Source organism: Myxine glutinosa, chromosome 12 (genome assembly GCF_964187855.1).
Source record: "Myxine glutinosa chromosome 12, kmMyxGlut1.1, whole genome shotgun sequence".
Classification (NCBI taxonomy): Eukaryota; Metazoa; Chordata; class Myxini; order Myxiniformes; family Myxinidae; genus Myxine; species Myxine glutinosa.
Genome location: NC_136272.1, coordinates 47,944,821 through 47,967,951, shown reverse-complemented (window position 1 = coordinate 47,967,951; position 23,131 = coordinate 47,944,821). Strand labels below are relative to the sequence as shown.

General features: G+C 44.5%; 1 protein-coding gene across 1 annotated transcript in view; it reads right to left on the bottom strand.

Moving 5' to 3' along the window:
- Nucleotides 1-23,131, bottom strand: part of NID1 (nidogen 1) — a 151,859-nt gene that overhangs the window by 62,110 nt on the left and 66,618 nt on the right. The window contains exons 10-14 of the mRNA XM_068132499.2: nt 11,053-11,181; nt 9,740-9,880; nt 7,804-7,929; nt 7,462-7,692; nt 1,037-1,206 (exon numbers count right to left, since the gene is read on the bottom strand). Of these exons, the coding sequence (XP_067988600.2) occupies nt 1,037-1,206; nt 7,462-7,692; nt 7,804-7,929; nt 9,740-9,880; nt 11,053-11,181 (797 nt within the window). The remainder of the gene's footprint in view (nt 1-1,036; nt 1,207-7,461; nt 7,693-7,803; nt 7,930-9,739; nt 9,881-11,052; nt 11,182-23,131) is intronic.

Below are 23,131 nucleotides of genomic sequence, written 5' to 3'. Positions count from 1 at the left end.
GCAACATGACAATGACCCTAAACATACCAGTAAATTCACCAAGGAATGGCTGAAAAGAAAGAAATGGAGGGTTCTGGAATGGCCAAGTCAAAGCCTGGATCTAAATCCCATCGAGATGTCGTCGGGGGATTTGAAACGTGTTGTGCATGCAATTGTGCATGCTGTGCAACAATTTTTTGTTGAATAAATTATTGCAAAGTCAATTCTTCATTGTTTTTTGTTCAATTAGATCACCTTTATCTATAGATACTGTTTAAATGAAGATCAAATATTGATATGTCCACATATGTTAAAAACATTTAAAAAACATTTCATGTGGTGTACTTACTTTTTCCACATGTGAAATTTGCATTTATGTTTGTTTAAATTATACAATGGACTACAAAATGTAAATGTTTGATGATATTTGTTATATTATATCACCTTTATCTGTCAATATTGTTGAAATGAAGATCAAATAGCTGTATGTTGAAAAAGTCAAAAGGTTACATGGGGTGTACTTACTTTTTCACGTGACTGTGTGTATATATAGATATGTATATATAGATATATATATATAGATATATATATATATATAGATATAGATATATATAGATATAGATATATATAGATATAGATATAGATATAGATATAGATATAGATAGATATAGATAGATATAGATAGATATAGATAGATATAGATAGATATAGATAGATATAGATAGATATAGATAGATATAGATAGATATAGATAGATATAGATAGATATAGATAGATATAGATAGATATAGATAGATATATATATATATATATATATATATATATATATATATATATATATATATATATATATATATATATATATATATATATATATATATATATATATTACTCACGTGTAATAATATATTGCATTCTTAATATGCAGGCTCTCGATGACCAAAGTTTTCTTACAAGCTCAATTATCTTAAAGGGTAATGCTTAAAAGCTCGTAGTTTCCTGCCAAGCTCAATATAGGATACGGGATTCTGTAGTTAGACAGCAAAATTGACCTTACATGTAAGCTGATGACTGCGCGTGCCGATTCAGATTGCAAAGTCGAACCAGCCAGGGGAATATGAGTTATAAGCTGTCCTTGTGCAAACAGCAGTGAGGAACCGGGTGGTGGTGGGTGGACATCTGTTCGTGGAGTTGGCTGCATGGTGGGAGGAGCGGCTGTAGGAAGGCCTAGACGTTGTGAAATGGATAGCACAATCAGAAACCTGTGGTAATGCACATGTTCATAATCACTACATTAATGGTTCATTGGTTTGGTTCATTGGTTCATTGTGATTGGTTGTTACTGGTTGAGACAAACTCTCGTTATGAATGCTGTTAGCTGAAAGCTTGATGTACGTGGTCCAGTAAACGATCATCAGATCAGTGTCAAAGTCACAAACTACATAGAACAAACACTTAGCTTTCTCTTGGGTACTCTGGGCCGTTTATAATTAAGATCACGAATTATACTCACCATTTAATGTCATATGACGACACAAGTAATATAAAAAAACTACAACGTTATCATTACAGGATGACCACAAAAAATGGTACCAACCATAAATCGAATAACTAACTCGATGGAATTCATGGAATACTTACCCTGCGCAGTCAACTTGTTGCGAGCCAACTCGTCTGTTTTTGAATGTTTTTTTTTCTTTGATCCAATATGGCTGCTAAACCACATGAGCGATAACATCATAAATTTATATTCTCGAATATAATTGTTGCATAGATCACACTCAATAAATTTCAAACTGATCAGACTGAGCGTTGTCCCTGTCGAATTATGACGTCATAATTATGGCACCAATGATGTCATCGTTAACAACACCTATTCCCCATATGGAGTTCTTTACAATGATCCATGTTTCAATTTTTTCCATAGAGCGGTTTTGAAGATATAGAGGTGCAACGTTTTTCGGTTTTTCCAAGATGGCGCCTGTACCACAGGACCTATGACGCCATGATTATCATTACAATATTCTACAGGAGGTGGTCCTATGGTGAAAATTTCGTGTCCATCAGACCAACAGTTGCTGAGAATTTTTTTTTAATAAAGATCGGATAAGTGTTGCACTTGTCGAATTATGACGTCATCGGTACCTTAATTATGACATCATCATTAATACATCTTATTCCCCAAGGGGAGTACTTGACATTGACCCACGTTTCAATTTTTTCCATGGAGTGGTTTCAGAGATATAGAGGTACAGCGCTTTTTGAATTTTCCTAGATGGTGCCTGCACCACATGACCTATGATGTCATAATTATCATTTTAAAAGTTCCACAGGATGATCCGCTCATATTCTGAAAATTCCGTGTCCATGGGGTAAGTTGCAAAGGAATTTTTTTTTCATACTGATCAGATCAAGCGTTGTACGTGTCCAATTATGACGCCATAAAGAAGGCACCGATGACATCATCATCAACATATATTATTCCCCATGGGGCGTACTTGACAATGAGCCATGTTTCAATTTTTTCCATTCAGTGGTTTGGGAGATATAGAGGTATGACGTTTTTCCAAGATGGCGTCCGTACCACGTGACCTATTACGTCATAATAATGAATAAAAAAATTCGACAGGCAGAGGCACTCCTATGGTAACATTTCGTATCAATTTGACCAATTGTTGCTGAGAAAACGAATTTTAAAAATGCAGACACGTACGCACGTACGCCACACGTACACACGTACGCCCCACGTACACACGTATGCCACACACGCAACGGAATGCCTACCCCTGCTTTAGGCTTCGCGAGCGTAGGGTAATGATGTTCTCTTACTTTTTGCAGGTGCCGGCAATAGCTCGTCTTTTCTTCACGAAGATAAAAACAACTTTTCGGCGAACATTTTCATTTGCCGAAGGCACTAATTAAAATATTTCGACTGAAAACGAAGTGGAGTTCATGTATAGTCCGAAGATGGAGATTTAGTCAAGATATTCCCATTTTTTCAACATGCCATGGCTCACTAAATAAAAATCGTTTTCAGTCGAAATCTACCTGAGAATTACATTCTTCAAGAAGACTAAAATCAAGTTATGGGTTTGATGATTAAGGACCACGTCTACCGAGGAAGGCCACAATCAATAGGTGATCTCAAAACAGCAATAACTGGCAAAATTTGTTCAATCGCTGCAGCCGAAATGTGCCGGAATAATATAACAATTTTTCCCATCGAATCCAAGTGTGTCTGCAGCGTGGAGGCCGACATCCGGAGCATGTGCTGTAATCTCAATCAAATTGATGACATTAAAGATGTCTGTGAACCAAGGAACGTGCCACTTTAAATAACTAGATGGTATTCATAGAATACTTACCCCACGCAGTCAACTTTGTGCAAGCCAACTCTTCTGTTTTTTAAGTCTTTTTTTTCTTTGATCCAATATGGCTGCCAGACCACGTGACCAATTACTTCATAAATTTACATTCTCCAATATAATTGTTGTTTAGATCACACTCAAGAAATTTCAAACTGATCAGCTAAGCGTTACACTTGTCGAATTATGACGTCATAATTAAGGCACCAATGACGCCATCCTGAGGCACCAATTAATTAAGACACCAATTCCTCATGTGCAGTTCTTTACAATGAGCCACATTTCAATATTTTCAATGGAGCGGTTTTGGAGATACAGAAATGCAACGTTTTTCGGTTTTTCCAAGATAGTGCCTGTACCACGTGACCTATGACGTCATAATTATCATTTAGAAATTCTGCAGAATGAGGTGCTCCTATGGTGAATATTTCATGTCCATCAGACCAACAGTTGCAGAGAAAAAAACTTCATACTGATTTATTGGATGAATTATTTGTTATATTTGTCAAATTATGATGTCATAATGAAGGCACCAATGACATCATCATTAACAGATGTTATTCCACATGGAGAGTTCTTTACAATGAGCCATGTCTCAATGTTTTCTATGCAGCGCTTTCGGAGATATAGAGGTGCAAATTTTTACGGTTTTTCCAAGATGGCGGTGAACCACGTGCCCGATAGCGTCATCACTATTTTTGCTCCACCAATTTATCCCTAGACGACGCTCAAGAAATTTCATCTTGATCGGATGAAGTTTTGTACTTGTCAAATTATGACGTCCTAATGGAGGCACCTATGACATTATAATTAACATATTTTATTCCCCATGGAGAGTTCTTTACAATGAGCCACGTCTCAATTTTTTCTGTTCAGCACTTTTGGAGATATAGAGGTGCTAGGTTTTTCGGTTTTTCCAAGATGGCCGCCGAACCACGTGACCGATGACGTCATCAATTGGGCACAGTCTATTCCAGGGCAAGACAAATATGTATGTAAAGTTTGGCGATTATACGTGCAACGATGTAGATGTAGTGCTGCAAACAGACAAACAGACAGACAGACATACAAACAGACAAACCAACCGATCAACATACTTGCCGGAATCTTTTCCGGCAAGTAACAAACAGACAGACAAACGGACTCAAATGCAATACCCTCTCCTCTGGTGAGGGTAAGTAGAATGGCACATGGGATAGCGCATACCTCCACCAGGCTGAATACATTTTGTTTTGTATCTCACTCATAGGCCGGATCTGCATCCAGACTCTTCGTTCTTGTCAAACACCAAAATCGAATTGCTTGTTCTTGTCACATACCCAACTCATCCAACAAGTTTTGTCATAATCCATCCACATCTTTTTGAAATATCATGTTATATATCGTTTTGACCCCATCTCTCAATGGTGAAGAATGAGCTAAAAAAAAAAATTCAAGTTCTCGTGTCCAGATCTAGATCTTCACCAAAATCGAATCAATTCGTCCTTGTCACATACATAACCCTTCCACCGAGTTTCGTCCGAATCTGTCCATAACTTTTTGAGATATCCTGCTCACAGACAGACAAACAGACAATCAGACAAACAGGCAGCCAAACAAACAGGCAGACAAACAGACAAAGACAATCAGACAGACAAACAGACAGGGGTAAAAACATAACCTTTGTCCACCTTTGGTGGTGGAGGTAATTTCATGTGAGGGAAGTGAGGAACTACAACATTTCACGAGGACGTACCACACTGCAGGATGTGTCTGCCATTCGTTTCTATAAAAAGCTCAGATCCTCATTATGGGAGGACAAATGGATCAAGTATTATGTGTAATAGGATTTCTTCCATCGTATTCTCATGCTCGAGCAGTTGGAGTCGAGCATGTAAACTTTCGTTTGGTAGAGACCACTCTGTGGGAATGGATTTGGTGCCATCATGATTTAAGGATCCTGGGTTTGATGGTGTGTGAAGCACTCCCACCCCTCCCACCTCTCCCTTCTCGGCTGTGCTTCTGTGGAACAAATACAAATAAAATACTTTGTATGATTAAATTTGTTAATGGTCGGTAGGTTGGTGTAGGCCATGGAGGAGAAAGGAAATCAAAATATCCATGGAGTTTGAGTGAAAACACTCAAGAATAGGCTTCTTCCATCATTCCAAATAATTTAATGAAAAATTAGAACTACTCAGCATAGAAGGTATTTGTCTGCAGATCAATAGAATACTGCTGTCCGATATGGGCTGGCGCTTCAGTATCACATTTATCTCTTCTGGAAACTACGGAATCGAAAGCTCTCCATTTTGTTAGCATCTCCTGCGGTGGAGATGAAGCTCATAAATCACAGGAACGTCCGACCGTAGTCTCTTTTTTACCACTTATCCTCTGGTCCAGCTCCTTCTGTCTTTCCCCAAATTGCTCCAGCGTGCACACGTTCTTCCATAACCTTCTCGTGGTTAAACTCAACATTCAGGCTTTCCACCCACCTCCATTCCTTTGTTCCCCTTTTCTCCCCTTTTGTGGAACTGCCCAACGCAGTTGCTCCAATCGTGCTGTTTCCTCAACCTTTCCTAACCCAACCCTCTTATGTGAAGGTTTCAGTGTTTCCTCCCTTCCTCTCTTCCTCTTTGTTCATTCCCTTGATTGTTGCGTTCAACTGTTGCCCCATTGCCCCACTCTTCATAATTGCCATTTTACCCTCCATTAGTGGAGATTTTGTAAACAAATGTTTGCAATGTTGTTTGGGTAATTGTAAGTGATTATATTCCTACAATTTCATCTGAAAATCAACTATAAGAGTTAAAGAAACTTTTTCAGTCATGAGCGGACTGGAAATGTGCATTTCTATGAAAAAGGAGGTTAAGAAATGCCTTGTGTACTTGTTTCCTATTCACTCCACCTGTACAACAAGGTGTGTTGAAATATGAGAGTTGTCTGCCATAATTGATGTCCATACAGGAGTGTTTTGAAGACCATTCCAGTCCAAGCACTTTGCATGATGGGAAAAGTGGAAGTTCCAATACTATTTCCTTGGCAAGGTTTCAGCTCACAGTTTTCATTCATTCTTTATAGTCACCAGATCACTCTCCATTGACCATTTTTTGCATACATTCTGCGTCGATAGCCCAAAATCATACTAAAATACGCCATTTGTGTCTGTCCGTCTGTCTGATGAATTTTTGACGGCAATACATTCCGTCCTTACTTATCCAATCTCAACCAAACTTGACAGGATGACCAAGGGTTACATAATGAAGGTTGTAGCGCATTCATTTTCCCCCCTCCCCAAGGGGGTTTTTCCCCACCATCGCCGTCAATGGGTTGCGTGTTGAGGTGTATAGCCATATTAAGTTAGCTTTATCGTGGCGTTTTTCCAAAGAAGAAGATTTATTGTGCCGTTTTTCCAAAGACGCTTTTAATAACAAAATTAATGATAATCGCATATTATTCATGTTATGACAAAACAATATTAATACTCATAATGTCCCACTTCCGCAAGGCGTTTTTCCTGCAGTGATAACGTGTATAAATAGCTTATCGTTATAATGGCGTTTCCGTGTGAGCAACGGCTTCTACAGGAACAAAAAATATTATAAACCACAAACACGTATGATTAGCTTTTTAAACAGTCGCTAATGCTGGTTATAACACTAAATGAAGAAATTTGGAGGAATCCCGACATCCATGAAGTAAGGTTTACTTACAGAACTGAGCGAAGATCTATGGTACTCTATATACCCCACAAATGTTGAGTTCATAACATGGCCCTTTCTACCGCTACCGTGACATCTTTCGTAGCAAACCTTTGAAACTCGCTCCCACTGTTTAATATGAAACAAAAGGAGGAAGACCGGGATGTGCTCATTTACCAAGCAGCTAGCTCACGCTTGCCAAGCCAGCCGTTCCTTAACGGTTTTTAATTGAGTGCTTGCTCGAATGCTTAAACAACTTGGCGATCTCTCCACAAGAAACTCAGTAAATTAACACACACCCAATGATCTTGAGACCTGACCTTCAATCGACTGTAATCCTACATACCCCAAAGAGGAATGATCCTTCCTGCCCCTCCCGGAGTCTCCGGGTGTACTAGTAATACAAATATCACAATGGGGCAAAAGGATAAACTCACATGGGAGCTCGGTGCCATGGGAGCTTCGAGTCCCCGGGATCTCCGAGCCATCCCCATCGACGCACCAGCAGTACCCGGCACCACCGTGGCACTGCGCAGGGGAGAAGGACCCATCGGTCTCGCACTGCGGGAGGTAGAACGTCGGAGATGGTCGTGGCCCATGGGGGGATGATGCCGCCAGCATGCTGTCTCTCCATTGCTCACACTTGCTCTTCTTGTGACCCTCGTGCCCTGGAATGAGTTTGTAAATACAATGGATAAACACCTGAGAATGGACCTGCAAACTTTGGTTTTTATAAGAATGAACATGGATTGAATGAGCTAAATATCAAAAAAGCATACCCTGTAATGCACTGCATTGGAACCCATCACCGTGGTACCCTGGGTTGCAGCGGCAGCTGAATGACCCGGGGCTGTTGTAACAGGTTGCGTGGGGGTCACAGCGGCTGCTCCGACACTCGTCGATATCTACCACGCAACCATCGAATATGGGACAACTGGGTGTGGCAAGCAAAGCGAGGTGATTATGTGGGTGAGGAGGACGACGTCATGCGAGCCAATTGGGAAGAGAAGAGTCATTTGCGAAGACTTGAGACCAAACAAGACGTGTTGATGATTGCGTGAAAGGAAAGGTAGATTGAGTTGAATGAATCAGGTGGGATTCAAAACAAGCCTCATGGCAAGTACAGGATGTGCACGGTTGGGCCGGCAGGCCCACTGACTCCTCAGGGTGCTCAAAATGTGAGAAATTGTGTAAAAATGCACTAATGGTAGAAATTTGGTCTTTATTATGCATGGGCCCATAATGAATTACGTTAAGTTTCAACCCTTCATTAGATGTTACAAGTAACTACCTGAGTGCACAAGGTGCAGCAGCTTATTATCCTGAAGGAGAAAGTCTTATTCCCCCCCATCCTAACCCCCGCCCTCTCTAATCAATCAAATCATATTTGTTTGTGTATACAAAGTACTCCCTTTCGTTGATGTAAAGGTGTAATCTTGCACATGCCTACTCCGTTAAATCAGATATGTGTTAATTAATTATTTTTTCTCTACAAATAGCTGAAGAATTATTTTATGTCATTTTGTTTTGCTAAATAATAACCTCCACTCCCCCCATCATTACCCATGATCTTTATTACCCCCATCAATCCTCTTCCTCATCCTTGCTGGTCACATCGTTTCCTCCCCTTCTCCTTCTTTCCTGTTCGGTTATTCCTTTGCTAACCTGCTACCCCAATGTCAATTTAAGTTTGCTCTTCCATTTGCCTCACTTTTGTATAGAGAGAGAGACAAAATAATTAACCCACCCTAATTTAAAGTCAGGATGATCAAGCAATTCCATACTCGAAACTTTCATAATAACTTTACTGGTAAGTTAAGTCAAGTCCAACCAAGATATGAGGATACATGAGGAATTAGGAAACTGATATACAGTACAACTAGAGCTTCCAGGGAAGCAGAACTCAACTGAACTGACTGGACAACTTTAAAGTAGGTCAGTTGTCTGTACTAGATTTGACTTAAATGAAAAGCCAACAACCTTGTGTCATAATTTTAAGGTCCTTGTATCCTCGCGAGGTAAGAGTCTCACACAACAAGTTTGATAAAAATCCATAAATATTTGTGGATGTTAAAGTCTTAACGTCGTTTCGGAGCTGAAAACAATATGGCGGCCTATGGCGGCCATTTTGTGACGGATCGGGTTGGAATGCAATAGCAACGTACCTTGTCTAGAAAGGGTTAAACATTCTAAGTTTGATCAAAATCTGTTAATATTTGTCGACGCTAGAGTGTTAACATCGTTTTCATAACCCAAAACAAAAATGGTCGCCTAAGTCCGCCATTTTTCAACGGATCGGGCTGAAATGTAATACCAACCTGGTCCTTGGGGTAAGGATGCTGCATGTCAAGTTTGATCAGAATCGGTTGATATTTGTGGACGCTGGCGTGTTAACGTCGAAAAGTTAACGGACGACAGACGACAGACGAGAGACGACGACGACGACGGACGCCGGAGGGTTCAGTAATGACATGTGATAGTAATGAAAAATGATACTACTACTCGTACCACCACCAACAACAACATGAGGATGAAAGAGATTGTTGAAGAAAGTGAATGAGGAAGGAAAGGAGTTCATGGTTGTGAGGAAGGAAATGTGCTGCATACTCTGCTGCATAACACGATGAGGTAGAAATAAACGAAGTGAAGTGAAGCAACATGAGGAAGGTACATATTTCTGAAAGGCTTTTGCGAGCAAACACTATGGGGTTCTACCTGAGCATACGTGTCCATTCCCCGTAAAGCCAGGAAGACACTCGCAGCGATGTGTTGAGGGTCCAGTGGGAACACAGTGCGCACGCTCGGAATAGTCGCATCCGTGCGTCGGGGTGTCACACGGGTTGATAGGTGTGTGCGCTTGAAAAAAGCACAGTGAGTGTGAATTTTAATAAGCAGCATTGGAAATGTGTACAAAAGAGAAGGGTCTGAATTGTAGCGTTCATCACGAGTGTGCAGCATGGTGAGTGTGCATTGCACTGTGCAATGGTGAGTATTATTTGAGGGTGCAGTGTAGTGAGTATGCATGGTGGAGTTCAGTGTGGTTTGTGTGTATTTTAGATTACAATGTTGTGAGTGTGAATTGTAGAGTTCATCATGGTGAGTGTAAAATGTAGAGTTCATCATGGTGAGTGTGAAATGTAGAGTGCAGCATGGTGAGTGTGAAATGTCAAGTGGAGCATGGGGAGTGTGAAATGTCGAGTCGAGCATGGGGAGTGTGAAATGTCGAGTCGAGCATGGGGAGTGTGAAATGTAGAGTGGAGCATGGTGAGTATGAAATGTAGAGTCGAGCATGGGGAGTGTGAAATGTAGAGTGGAGCATGGTGAGTATGAAATGTAGAGTGGAGCATGGTGAGTATGAAATGTAAAGTCGAGCATGGGGAGTGTGAAATGTAGAGTGGGGCATGGGGAGTGTAAAATGTAGAGTGGAGCATGGTGAGTGTAAAATGTAGAGTGGAGCATGGAGAGTGTAAAACGTAGAGTGCAGCATGGTGAGTGTAAAATGTAGAGTGGAGCATGGAGAGTGTAAAATGTAGAGTGCAGTGTGGTTAGTGTGAAATGTAGAGTGCAGCATGGTGAGTGTGAAATGTCGAGTCGAGCATGGGGAGTGTGAAATGTCGAGTCGAGCATGGGGAGTGTGAAATGTAGAGTGCAGCATGGTGAGTGTGAAATGTCGAGTCGAGCATGGGGAGTGTGAAATGTAGAGTGGAGCATGGTGAGTATGAAATGTAGAGTCGAGCATGGGGAGTGTGAAATGTAGAGTGGAGCATGGTGAGTGTGAACTGTCGTGTTCATCACCGTGATTGTGAATTGTACAGTTCATCATGGTGAGTGTGAATTGTAGAGTTCATGGCTGTGAGTGTGAAGTGTAGTCTGCGGCACAGTGAGTTTGAAATATAGAGTGCAGCATGGTGAGCATATGCTGGAAAGTGCAGCACTCAGTTGCATGTTAGGAATCATGTCTGATTCAAAGGGCAGTACTGTGTTGCCTCGTGACCTAAACACACGCGGGAGGTTAAAAACAAACTTACGTATGCAGGTCTGTCCATCGACTGCAAAGTGATATCCCTCATGGCACTCGCACCGGAACGTCCCCGGCATGTTCACACAGTGCGCGTACCCACCGCAGGTGTCTGCCCTTTCGCCACACTCGTCCCGATCTGCAACCGCACAACAACTGATTGCTCGACATGCAGGGTGCTGTTTCCCCAAAACAAAATGCAAACCGGTAACACTTTGTCCTTGTCCCCGAGAACCTGCGAAACACCCGTCCTGCCACCAACCCTGCTTCGGGGTGCCTCCAATGGAATATTCAAGCAATTTTTGTCAAAGGGATGATGGGTCCATCAAGATGATGCCTCCAGGAAAGAGGTAGGTGCTATTAGGGTTGTTAGGTTTAGGGTGGCCTACTGCTTTTGAAATACCCCTTAAGGAATGTTTTGCTGGAGGGCAGGTGGCTCGATCTATCCTGAGGCACTCCACCTGACCCCCCAGTGGTATCAAAGGAACAAATGGTTCGATTCAAACATGCATAGAAGAGTCCGACTGCGAGTTGTCTGCACGCTTTGGTGTTATTCCGATTGACAAATGGTAATTCCTCCTTTGTATATTAAGTCACAGCACATGTAGTAATCAATTTCCATTTCATGTGGAAAGTGAGTTTTCCAGAAAATGTCACCTCCACACTCGCTTGTTAGCCCCCCCACCAGGTATCAGGTTGCCAGCCCAGATCGTGGCTTCTATTTTGGGTCCTGTCTGTGCATCTGTCTGGAGGCTATACTCAAAAATGACTGGACACATTTCTTTCGTATTTGGCACATGTATGCAATAATATCTGGGCATGAAACAAGTGAAATCATTTTGGGATCGGAGCAAATTTGGAATTTTGAAAAGAAATTTAAAGAAAAATTTAGAATTCTTGACAGGAGAGAATAGCACAGGATTGAATATGTTTTAAGGAACCATTATTTATTAATATATACTGTTACAGATACGACTTTGATGGTATGGTGGGCCGAGCGGGATGGCCGCCGTATCCGTACAAGTTACCCGATTGTGCCCGAACGTTGACGAGTCGCGCGATGCTGGCTCAATAAGGAAAAGAAGACACCCGGCTGGATTACAATAACACAATACGACACCAATGTTTCAGTTCTCAATTATATTCGTACGGAAAGGTCAGATTACAGGGGCTAGAGTTATAATCACAGAAAGACAGGCACTTAGACACACTCTTATATTAACCCCGGACAGACGACGGACAAACGGGACAAGGCTGACTCACACGGGGGTTGATGAAAAGGACAGCGGGTATCGATGGCTCAAGGTGCACTCTTGGCTCAAAGCAGGGTCCAGTACGGTCCGGTCCAAAGATGCGGGGAGGTATCGTCGCGCTGGGGGTGGCGGTGGCTTCCTCTGCTCTCCGTAGTTCAGGCGCATCTCACGTCACATCCGGCCCGGGGCCGCGTATATCCGGCGGGGAGTGACACGCCCTCGGCTCGCTAGCGCCGCCCCAGATGGAATCGGTCCGCCCTTCTGATTGGGTGCGGGGGGTTACCAGGCTCCGCCCTTGAGGAGGAGCTGACAGCCAGCCCCTCCGTGGTAACCCCGTGGAGCGCGTGGTCAATGGCGCTAATCGAGCCGGTGTGAGGACGCATCCTCCCCCCCGCGCCGCCGCGCCGCCCCCATCCCCTCCGTTGCTGCAGCCATAGTTGGTTGGGGAAGAAGATGGAAGGAGGTATGGAAAAGGTCCTAAACTCACTACTGATGCCATATAATCACATTCTGGTGCAACGAAGAGTCATAATTAATGGAAACGAGGCCTTAACTGACATAGATTAAGAATAACTAGGAAGATGTCCGAAAGTTGTCTACGTGTGGTGCGGTGGACCTGGGCACGACATTTAATGGGGGAATAAGGGGAAGGTCGGCTCTACTGATTGTTATTTACATGCAATGGGACTAGGGAATGGGGGACTGGGGAAAGTTGGGGAGTATTGGAAAAAATAGGGGAATATTTACAAGCGGATATGGAGGCCAAATTCCATATTCGCAACATTGCACCCTTCTCTACCCTCGGGGCGTCCCGACCCGATAAATTTTTACCTACTTTAGTGTGGCACGCAATGTAGTTCCCTCTACTATTAACTCTACCCTGAGTGCGACAGTTTTACAGATATTCACAAATGAGTAAATATGTCCCCCTGCGACGTTGCACCCTTCTCCTCACAGAAACACACCCACAGGATAACCGAATCCGGAAAGAATTCTCAAACTAAACATACAGCCGGTAGGGAGCATTATTTACAAGACTACGCTGCTATTTACACTACGATCCAGGACCTGTTTTTGGAGGAACACATGCAGATGTTATGCATAGAGAGAGCGCGCTTGCCAACATCGATACACCAACCCACGAGTGCTCTGTGGCCGACGGCCTTTAATGACGTGCAGAGCACCCTTTCCCAGCATCAAAAGCACCACCCCACCACACAGTCAGCACCATCCGGTGCAGTCACCATTGTTCATTGGTATAAAAATAAATTCGACAACCCCTAACCCTGCAGGTGTCTCTTGCTCTTCTTGTGGTGCACTTGGTGTTAATTAACAGTGGTTCACCTTTATGGCATAGGTGCCACGTTGACCCATAGGTCCTTCCACGGGTGGTGCTTGGCCGCAAAAGAGCTGCGGTCCATTGTGGGTGGCCACAAACATTGCGGTCCATATGGTGTATCGATCCAGGCAGCCAACAGCGAAAGTGCAGGCCCACAACTGCGTAGCCAGCACCTCTCTCTCCTCTCTCTCTACCCCAAAGCCAGATCCTCGGAGGTGGGAGACAAAAGAAGAAACAAGTGAGTAAGGTGGTAAGGGCGCAAAAGTGCACGCAATATAAGGTAATGCACACTGGGGGCACATGGGAACCAGGTGAGACAGGTACGTTCCTATCGTACGCCCCCCCCCACCAGGTAACCTACATGGCCCCTCCCTTACCCCTTACTGCATCCACAAAACACAACACTACCCATAAACATCTACTTTACAAATCGACAAACATCCCTACTGTCTTCCCCGTTCCCCCCATAAACCAAATTCGTCTTCTCTCCCTCCTAACCAATCAAATTTGCCATTTTCAACTCTCATCAAAATTTGCCATCTCCAACTGCACATCAAAATTTGCCATCACCAATTCATCATCAGTCCCTCCTAAGGAGGGAGAGATGGAATCACCCCAATGTCTCATCCACGTCGTGATGCGTCTCACAAATCCACAGCAATTTCATTTCCTGCACAAAACAAAGAAAACACAGGTGTGGAGTCATCATCATCACCACAGGCAAGTGGCTGCGTATGGTGCGACAGGTTCATCAATCCTAACTATCTCCTAAATGACTTTAACAACTTTACACTACCCGGGGGCTTTCTCCGGCCAAACCATTGGCCCTCTTACACTATGGGTTCTAAAAACCAATTCCCATTGGCCAAACTGTGGTGCTCTTCAATTTGGGGTCTCACTCCCCCGATTCATCTCCCGGTGCCCTCGCACAATTTCTGGGCTGCGGCGTGTACCTCTCCCAGTGGGTCTACCCACCTGCACACCTCCACCACTGCAGTTGCCTCCGAGCTTACCTGCTCCTCACCCTAACCTAACTACCTGGGGAAGGCCCTCTGGCTCTCTCCCCACTCCGTGCCCTCTCTGGCACTGGGCTGCCCGATCCACACCCGGGATCCTCAGGCACCCACTCACAACTACCGGCTCCCAGAGCCCACCTGCGGCCTCACCTGGCCGACATCCTCACAGTGGTGGAGTGCCCAACCAACTACACACACTAACAGGCTACACGCCCAGCCATTTCCACAACACTAATGCACCCATTCACAACACCATTCTGCAACCGCACCACAAATGCCAATATCCAACCACAATTTACCTGCACCCTCTACCTAACACTTACACTACCCGCCCCGGGTGCTCGTGAAAGGGGTCCACTCTTCCCCCATCCACACCTTCGCACCATGCACACCACTCCGTACCACTCACTCCAACTCTCTCCACACACCTGTACCTGCACACCTGTGCTCTCACACCTGGTGCCACCTGCACCCTTCTCTCCCCAAGCGCATTCGCGCTGATCCACACACTCACTACTCATACACTGCTCCACACACCTGTCCAGTTGCACACCTGTGCAATCACACCTGTTCAATTCTCACAAACACGGCATCATCTCAGCTAACTACTCCCTTCTGAAACTTGCGCTTCCCAGTCGTCCCTTTAAACTATTGCGCTCCCTCGTCATTATCATCCACACTAATCTACCTGCGTCCCCACTACAGGTATCAGTCACTAACTAACCTTAACGTTACCTAAGGTCATCTTCTCTAGATCCCTACACACAATATCCTAACCCACCCGGGCTAGTTTTCACTGCCATACACCCCATAATCTATTGCTCCTTTGCCCCCACATATGGGAAGGATGGTGGATTTGCCATCCCACCACATCGGGGGTCTCTCACTATCAATTTTGCACGTCAAATTTCAACAAATCAAAAATTTGCCAATCCTACTCATCATCTGCCAATCACTACTGCCAATCCTTTGCCAATCACCAAATTTTGTTTTTCTCCAATTTTGGGTCCAAAACACTAACCTCATCACCCAGTCGACTCACTAATACCTCTCGGTGCGCCAATTCCCGTCCAAAGCCCGGCTTCGTAAAGCCAAGCAATGGATGCTGGTTGTTCTGTGCCAGTGGCTGGCTGCATCCTGCCTTCGGTGCAGGGAAGGAGGTTTACCCGGCCCGAGATCCCACGCACCTTCTCGGCACGGAGCCATCCAATGCCCCGATCTCGACCTGCCGGCACGTCTCACCAAAAAGTGGTCGCCATGACGACCCTTTCTATCGGGCTGCCAGCTCCGCCTAGTGGAGCCTGGACGCGGCCGTTCAAAGCGAGGCCCGGCACGCACCGAGGGCCTGCTTCGGCTAAAAGTCGCTCTAACCTCTAACCCGTGTAACGTCGATGCTTCACCTGGACGCTTACACCCCGTGGCCCGTTCCTTGCTCACACATCCAGCCGTGCCCATGCTCCTCGTACCTTTCCTTACACACCCAGGTACACTCATTCCACTCACAGCCTTGGTCACACACCTGACCACCGAACATTTTGGCACACATTCGTTCGTAGCACACCTCACCAAAACACCTCTTCGCGCCCCCTCCTCGGTCACCTCCTCTGTGACAATCACAGGTGTGCCCTCATTCGCACACCCAACCACGTGCCTCACCACCAATTCCAGCGTGCATTCCCACTCACGCTCTACCATTCCAGGTGTGCATCCTTCCATCCCAGGTGTACATCCTCGCTCACCTGTCACAACTAACTCACGCTCCATGTCACTCCCACTACTTTCACTTCCATTCCTGACAACGCACTCACCCTTACTCTTGACAGCACACTCTTTCCCCATGCACCTGTCCGTCACACACCTTTCTCGCGCACACTCTCCCGTTACACCCTCTGTAACACTCACCACAGGTGGACACTCTTCCTTACTTCTGACAGCGCGCTCTTTCCTCATGCACCTGTCCGTCACACACCTTTCTCGCGCACACTCTTGCGCACACTCTCCGGTCACACCCTCTGTAACACTCACCACACCACGCTTCCATGTGCTCCCTCGCACACGCGCTACGACCGACTCACTCCCGCCAGCACACTCACTCCTTGGCACGCACTTTTTCCTCACACACCCCAGAGTCGGACTTTCTTGCACACCTCCTCTTTCGCACACCAGACCTGTCACACACCTCACCAACGGCCTTTCACGAACACCCGGGTCTATCTCGACCCCCAAGCTTCTTAAATCCCCTGGCGCATCATACGCACGACCATATTGGTCACCACTTACACCGGGTCCTCTTTCTCTTCGCTTCTCCTCCATCACCTGCGAATCCCTCATCCGGTTAATGAGCACATCATCACGATCCAAACACAGACTTTGGACCAATTCTTTTATCTCCTCTTTTATCTCTTTCTTATCCCCTCTCCGTCGCTTCTTAATTTCGCTCATCCCTTCTTCCACTTCTTCTAATTTGTGCTTCACCTCTTTTATTCCCCGGTACGTCTCCTCAAGCTCATCCTCTAAGGCTACCTTGACCGTTTCCATGTGCGTCCTCACCTGCCGGTCCTTCGTCTCCATTACCTCTATCACCTCGTCCAACCTCGTTGTCAGTCCCTCACGTACCATCTGAGATTCCCTCTTCGTCGCTACCAAGTCATCTTTTAGTTCTTTCTGTGTCGCCTTTAAACCTCCTAATACTGCAGTGTTCCTTTGAACCTGCTCCGTTAGTCCTTTTTGTCCCTCCGTCAGCTGTTCCACCTCCTGCGTCAGGTCCTCTATGCCCCCTTGTAACTTTACAGTCCCCTTTCTCACCTCCTTTTCCATGTGCTCCTCACAGTGCCTCACCTCCTCGCGCACTCCTCCGACCTCCTCACTCACTCCTCTTCTGATCTCCTCTCCCATCACTTGCATCTCCTGCCCAGATGCCACCCTCATCTGCTCCATTTCCTCCCTGTGAGCATCCAATTTGGTTTCTACCCCCATTCTGACCCCCTCTATCTGCTGCCCCATTTGGTTAACTTCCCTTTCCGCTTGGTCCCTCATGTCCCTCAATTTGCCTTCCATACTGTTTTCTAACCCCTCTAACCCATTTTTCACTCCCTCTATTTGATTCTCTTGAGCGGCCATTCTGTTTTCTACCCCCGTTAACCCATGTTTCACTCCCTCTATCTGATTCTCTTGAGCGGCCATTCTGTTTTCTACCCCCGTTAACCCATGTTTCACTCCCTCTATCTGATTCTCTTGAGCGGCCATTCTGTTTTCTACCCCCGTTAACCCATGTCTCACCTCTTTTATCCCGTTGTCTAACCCCTCAAAATTATTGTCTAACTTCCCAAATTTCTTGTCTAACTCCTCAAAATTATTGTCTAACTTCCCAAATTTCTTGTCTAACTCCTCAAAATTATTGTCTAACTTCCCAAATTTCTTGTCTAACCCCCCGATTTGATTCCCTAGTCGCTCCCCCATTCTGTTTTCCATTTTCTCCATTTCCCTGGCTCTTTTTTCGTTGTCGCTCTTCGACTCTGCCATGTATTCGCTAAACCGTGCCATGAACTGCTGCATGTCAAACGGCTGCATGTTAAAGCCCGCTGATACAGCCGGCTCGGCTACCGCGCGCTCGTGCGAGGCGCCTTTTTGCGCGCCCGCTACTTCGTGCGTGACGGCGCTATTTTGCGAACCTGCCGCCCTCACTGCTTCGCTCTCCTCTTGTCCCTCAATTTGGTCCTGGACCGACCCTGCTTCACTCTCCCCTACCGGACCCCAGCCGTCTTGATCCGCCATAGCGCGACTTTCAAAATTCGAGTTTCGTAAAACAAATTCGAAATTTCGCCGTTATACTTTCGTCGAGCGCAGTACCCGCGCTCCGGATCGATTTTGTCGAGCGCCGTACGCGCTCCGGATCGATTTTGTCGAGCGCAGTACGCGCTCCGGATCGATTTTGTCGAGCGCAGTACGCGCTCCGGATCGATTTTCCCTCCCAAAATTTGGGCCTAACTAATTTAGTCCCGGGTCCGAATCTCACTCCTCGACACCACTTGTTACAGATACGACTTTGATGGTATGGTGGGCCGAGCGGGATGGCCGCCGTATCCGTACAAGTTACCCGATTGTGCCCGAACGTTGACGAGTCGCGCGATGCTGGCTCAATAAGGAAAAGAAGACACCCGGCTGGATTACAATAACACAATACGACACCAATGTTTCAGTTCTCAATTATATTCGTACGGAAAGGTCAGATTACAGGGGCTAGAGTTATAATCACAGAAAGACAGGCACTTAGACACACTCTTATATTAACCCCGGACAGACGACGGACAAACGGGACAAGGCTGACTCACACGGGGGTTGATGAAAAGGACAGCGGGTATCGATGGCTCAAGGTGCACTCTTGGCTCAAAGCAGGGTCCAGTACGGTCCGGTCCAAAGATGCGGGGAGGTATCGTCGCGCTGGGGGTGGCGGTGGCTTCCTCTGCTCTCCGTAGTTCAGGGATCAGGCGCATCTCACGTCACATCCGGCCCGGGGCCGCGTATATCCGGCGGGGAGTGACACGCCCTCGGCTCGCTAGCGCCGCCCCAGATGGAATCGGTCCGCCCTTCTGATTGGGTGCGGGGGGTTACCAGGCTCCGCCCTTGAGGAGGAGCTGACAGCCAGCCCCTCCGTGGTAACCCCGTGGAGCGCGTGGTCAATGGCGCTAATCGAGCCGGTGTGAGGACGCATCCTCCCCCCCGCGCCGCCGCGCCGCCCCCATCCCCTCCGTTGCTGCAGCCATAGTTGGTTGGGGAAGAAGATGGAAGGAGGTATGGAAAAGGTCCTAAACTCACTACTGATGCCATATAATCACATTCTGGTGCAACGAAGAGTCATAATTAATGGAAACGAGGCCTTAACTGACATAGATTAAGAATAACTAGGAAGATGTCCGAAAGCTGTCTACGTGTGGTGCGGTGGACCTGGGCACGACATTTAATGGGGGAATAAGGGGAAGGTCGGCTCTACTGATTGTTATTTACATGCAATGGGACTAGGGAATGGGGGACTGGGGAAAGTTGGGGAGTATTGGAAAAAATAGGGGAATATTTACAAGCGGATATGGAGGCCAAATTCCATATTCGCAACAATACTTTACCAAATCCACTACCAACAAACCACTTTGAATTATTTATTTACTTATTTATATAAAATATATGTTCCCTTACAAGGAATGTCAATGCAGGAGGAGGCATTTAGACCCATAAAGCCTATGCAATGGTTGCCAACCTATGGTTTGAAGTGTTTGGTATGACTCAGCTGGGGTGTGGTACTGCTGAGACACTGACCTCTCAGACTCAGAGCAGATTCTCTAGTCGTTACACCACCGTGTCTTGCAATTTGGCCGAGATAAATATGGCAAGTGTACATTCATAGCAGGTAAACTAACAAAATGGACAACATAAACATTGACTGAAGCATTATGATACAGGAGCTAGAAAACTAACCATAATACCTCGGACTAGAAGAGGGCCTGCAAATATGTCACAAACAAATGCACAGAACAATTACCAAAGAATACCTGCGTAGAATGAAGCTGATCCTGAAAACACATCTCACCCAGAGAAACAAAATCGAAGCCATAAACCAACTAGCACTACCAGTATTCCAATACAGCGGTGGTATAATATACCGGCCACAATCATAAATCAACAAACTAGATATCAAAAGAAGGCAATTCCTCATGATCCACAAAATGCTTTTACAAAAATCAATGCATCCTGAGAATGTACCTGCTGAGACAAGAATAGGGCGTAGCTTGATGGAGCTCAACCAAGTGCACAGAATGGCAACTGTAGGGTTGGCCGAGTACGTGAAAAGTTCAAGAGACCACCGAATCCAATTTGTATACAAGTATGAAGACAGCAAATCGGAGAATGCATCACTAACCCACCTTGTAAAAAATTTCCAAGACAGGTGCAAATAGATGATGTCACACATAAACCAAAACAACAACGAATACAGCCACAATGATTGCGAAAAGGACAAAATAAATATATAAAACTAAATAACACATATAATATTCACCAACAACCGAGAGAACGATAAAAGAGCAGGAAGATATTAAAAAAAAGAAAGCGAGTTGCATAGATTGGGTGTACACAAAGATGGCTCATGGAATGGCTAAAAAGAGGTATGGAAAACGAATCATTATAAATGCCCAAGACCAAGGACACAATACCAACGGCTTTAAGAAAATGGTGGGACTGAGTCAATCAGGCAGGTGTATGTTCTGCAAGGTAGAAACAGAAAGTAAGAGCCACCTCCTACCAGGATGTAAAAAACTCATGTCAGAGCAGCTGTACACCCAAAGGCACAGCAAAGTATGTTGAGTAATCCACTGGCACATCTGCAAAAGTCTCAATATCCCAGTTCCAGAAAACTCATGGAAATATGAAACAAAAGCAATCACTGAAAACCAGAAAGTAATGCTCACATATGACCTCAGACTCCCATCAAGTGTGAACATAGAAAACAAAGCATTGTGATTGGATATACTGGAATACTGAGGTACAAAAAAAGAGAAGAATATATGGCCAATTGAGGTGTCAGTCCCCAGTGATTTTGGCCTAAACAATGTAGAAATCAAGAAAATGACCAAACACCAAGTGCAACCACTTGTCCGATCAATGCAAAACTTTAAACATAGAAGGGACTCCGCATGGATAATTTTATATTGCTAACTCTGACATCATAGGTCACATGGTATGGCAGCTATATTGGATGAAAGCAAAATATCTTGACATCATTGTCTCCGAAACCCCTCAATGAAAAAAACTGAAACATGGCATATGTCATCAAAAATATGAAATATGACTATAAATATGAAAATATGAATATGAAAAATATAAATATGTAAAATGAAATATGAATATAAAAAACATGAAATGAGAAATATGACTCCCTGCTAATGAGAAACATCTGTCAAAAGATTGTGAGTGTGCAGTTGTCCAAAATGGATGATGTCTGTAGTCAAACCTGAAGAGAGAGTTAAACAATAAACTTAACCCATCTTGTTTTACATGTTTCAAAGACATTTGTAAATCAAACTTCTGATAAGGCCAAAATAAAATGAACTAGAAAGCATCTGAAAATGCAAAGCCCATCTGCATCCACTTTGTGTTCAGACTTCTTCGTCCATACGCTATACATGATGAAAACAGATAAAAAATAAACAAACAAAAAAACTTGATGATTTTACATGACCTTGACCTTTTCAACCTCAAAAGCAATATGCTTCAGTGACCTAACATACAACCCTGCTCAAATTTCAAGTCAATCGGATGAAAAGTGACAATTTAATGCAACCTTGACCTTTGACCGTTTGATTTAAATAAAAAAAAACTCTGCTGATTGGTGAACAAATTATTTTTGATTGGTGGTGAATTTTGAGCTTTTATTGATGAACCATTTAGTTCATGCAAATTCCAATTTGCAAATTCTTGAAATTTCAGGTCAATTGGATGAAAATTAATGATTTTATGTGACGCTGACCTTTTGACCCTTGAATAAAATTATTAATCTGTCCTCCATATTCTCATAATAAAGCTTTGTTGAAAATTTGATGACAAAGCTCAAAAAGTAAATTAAAATTTCAGATCACTTGGAAGAAAATTGATGATTTTAGGTGATGCTGACCTTTAACGTTTTGAACTTTTGACGAAGTTATTCATTTGTCTTCCCTATATTCTCATACTAAAGCTTTATTGAAAATTTGATGACAAAAGTTCAAATGGTAAAAAAGTTACGGCCCAGACAGACACACAGACAGACATACACACAGAAGTGATTGCAAAACCCCGTCTCCTGCTGCATGGGAGACGGGCTAATTATTTTAGTCAGAGCCTCACAAGTTGAGTCGACTTTCTCTCACGCTGCACAGGGGTTGTGGTCATAGAAAACACAGTGAAGAGCTAATCCATAAAGAGCTAAGCATCCTTACTAGGAGGGGTAGTTCTGAATGGAATTCAACCACTGATGTGTGTTTGTTTGCTTGTTTGTCTGTCATGCTACTCCTCCTCCTGGAGTTCTCAGCCGATTACATCCATTCAAGCGACATAGATTCGACATAACTCAAATTAATGTATAGGGGTGTTTTATCTTTTCCAGTGGTCTTGAGGGGCCGGGAAAGGGACACAATTCTCTATGCAAATATGTATCGTGTAGCGCCGCCTATAGGTGGAAAGGGGTATTACAAGTCTTTATTGAAAGACTTGCAGTACCCAAATTTTCCAGTGCAGTGAGGTGTTTTAAATTACACAGCGAGAGGTATTGAATAAGGATAACAACATAACCCCCCTGGCCGCTCCCTATGGGAGCAGGTCCTTCCAGATAAAAAATGGGAAATGGGTAATTACATTCCCCACCCATCCTAAAACCAATAACAATGCCCATCAGGCCCCCCATTTTACCGATAAAGATGGAACATTTGTACAAATGAGATTCATCATATCATTAAA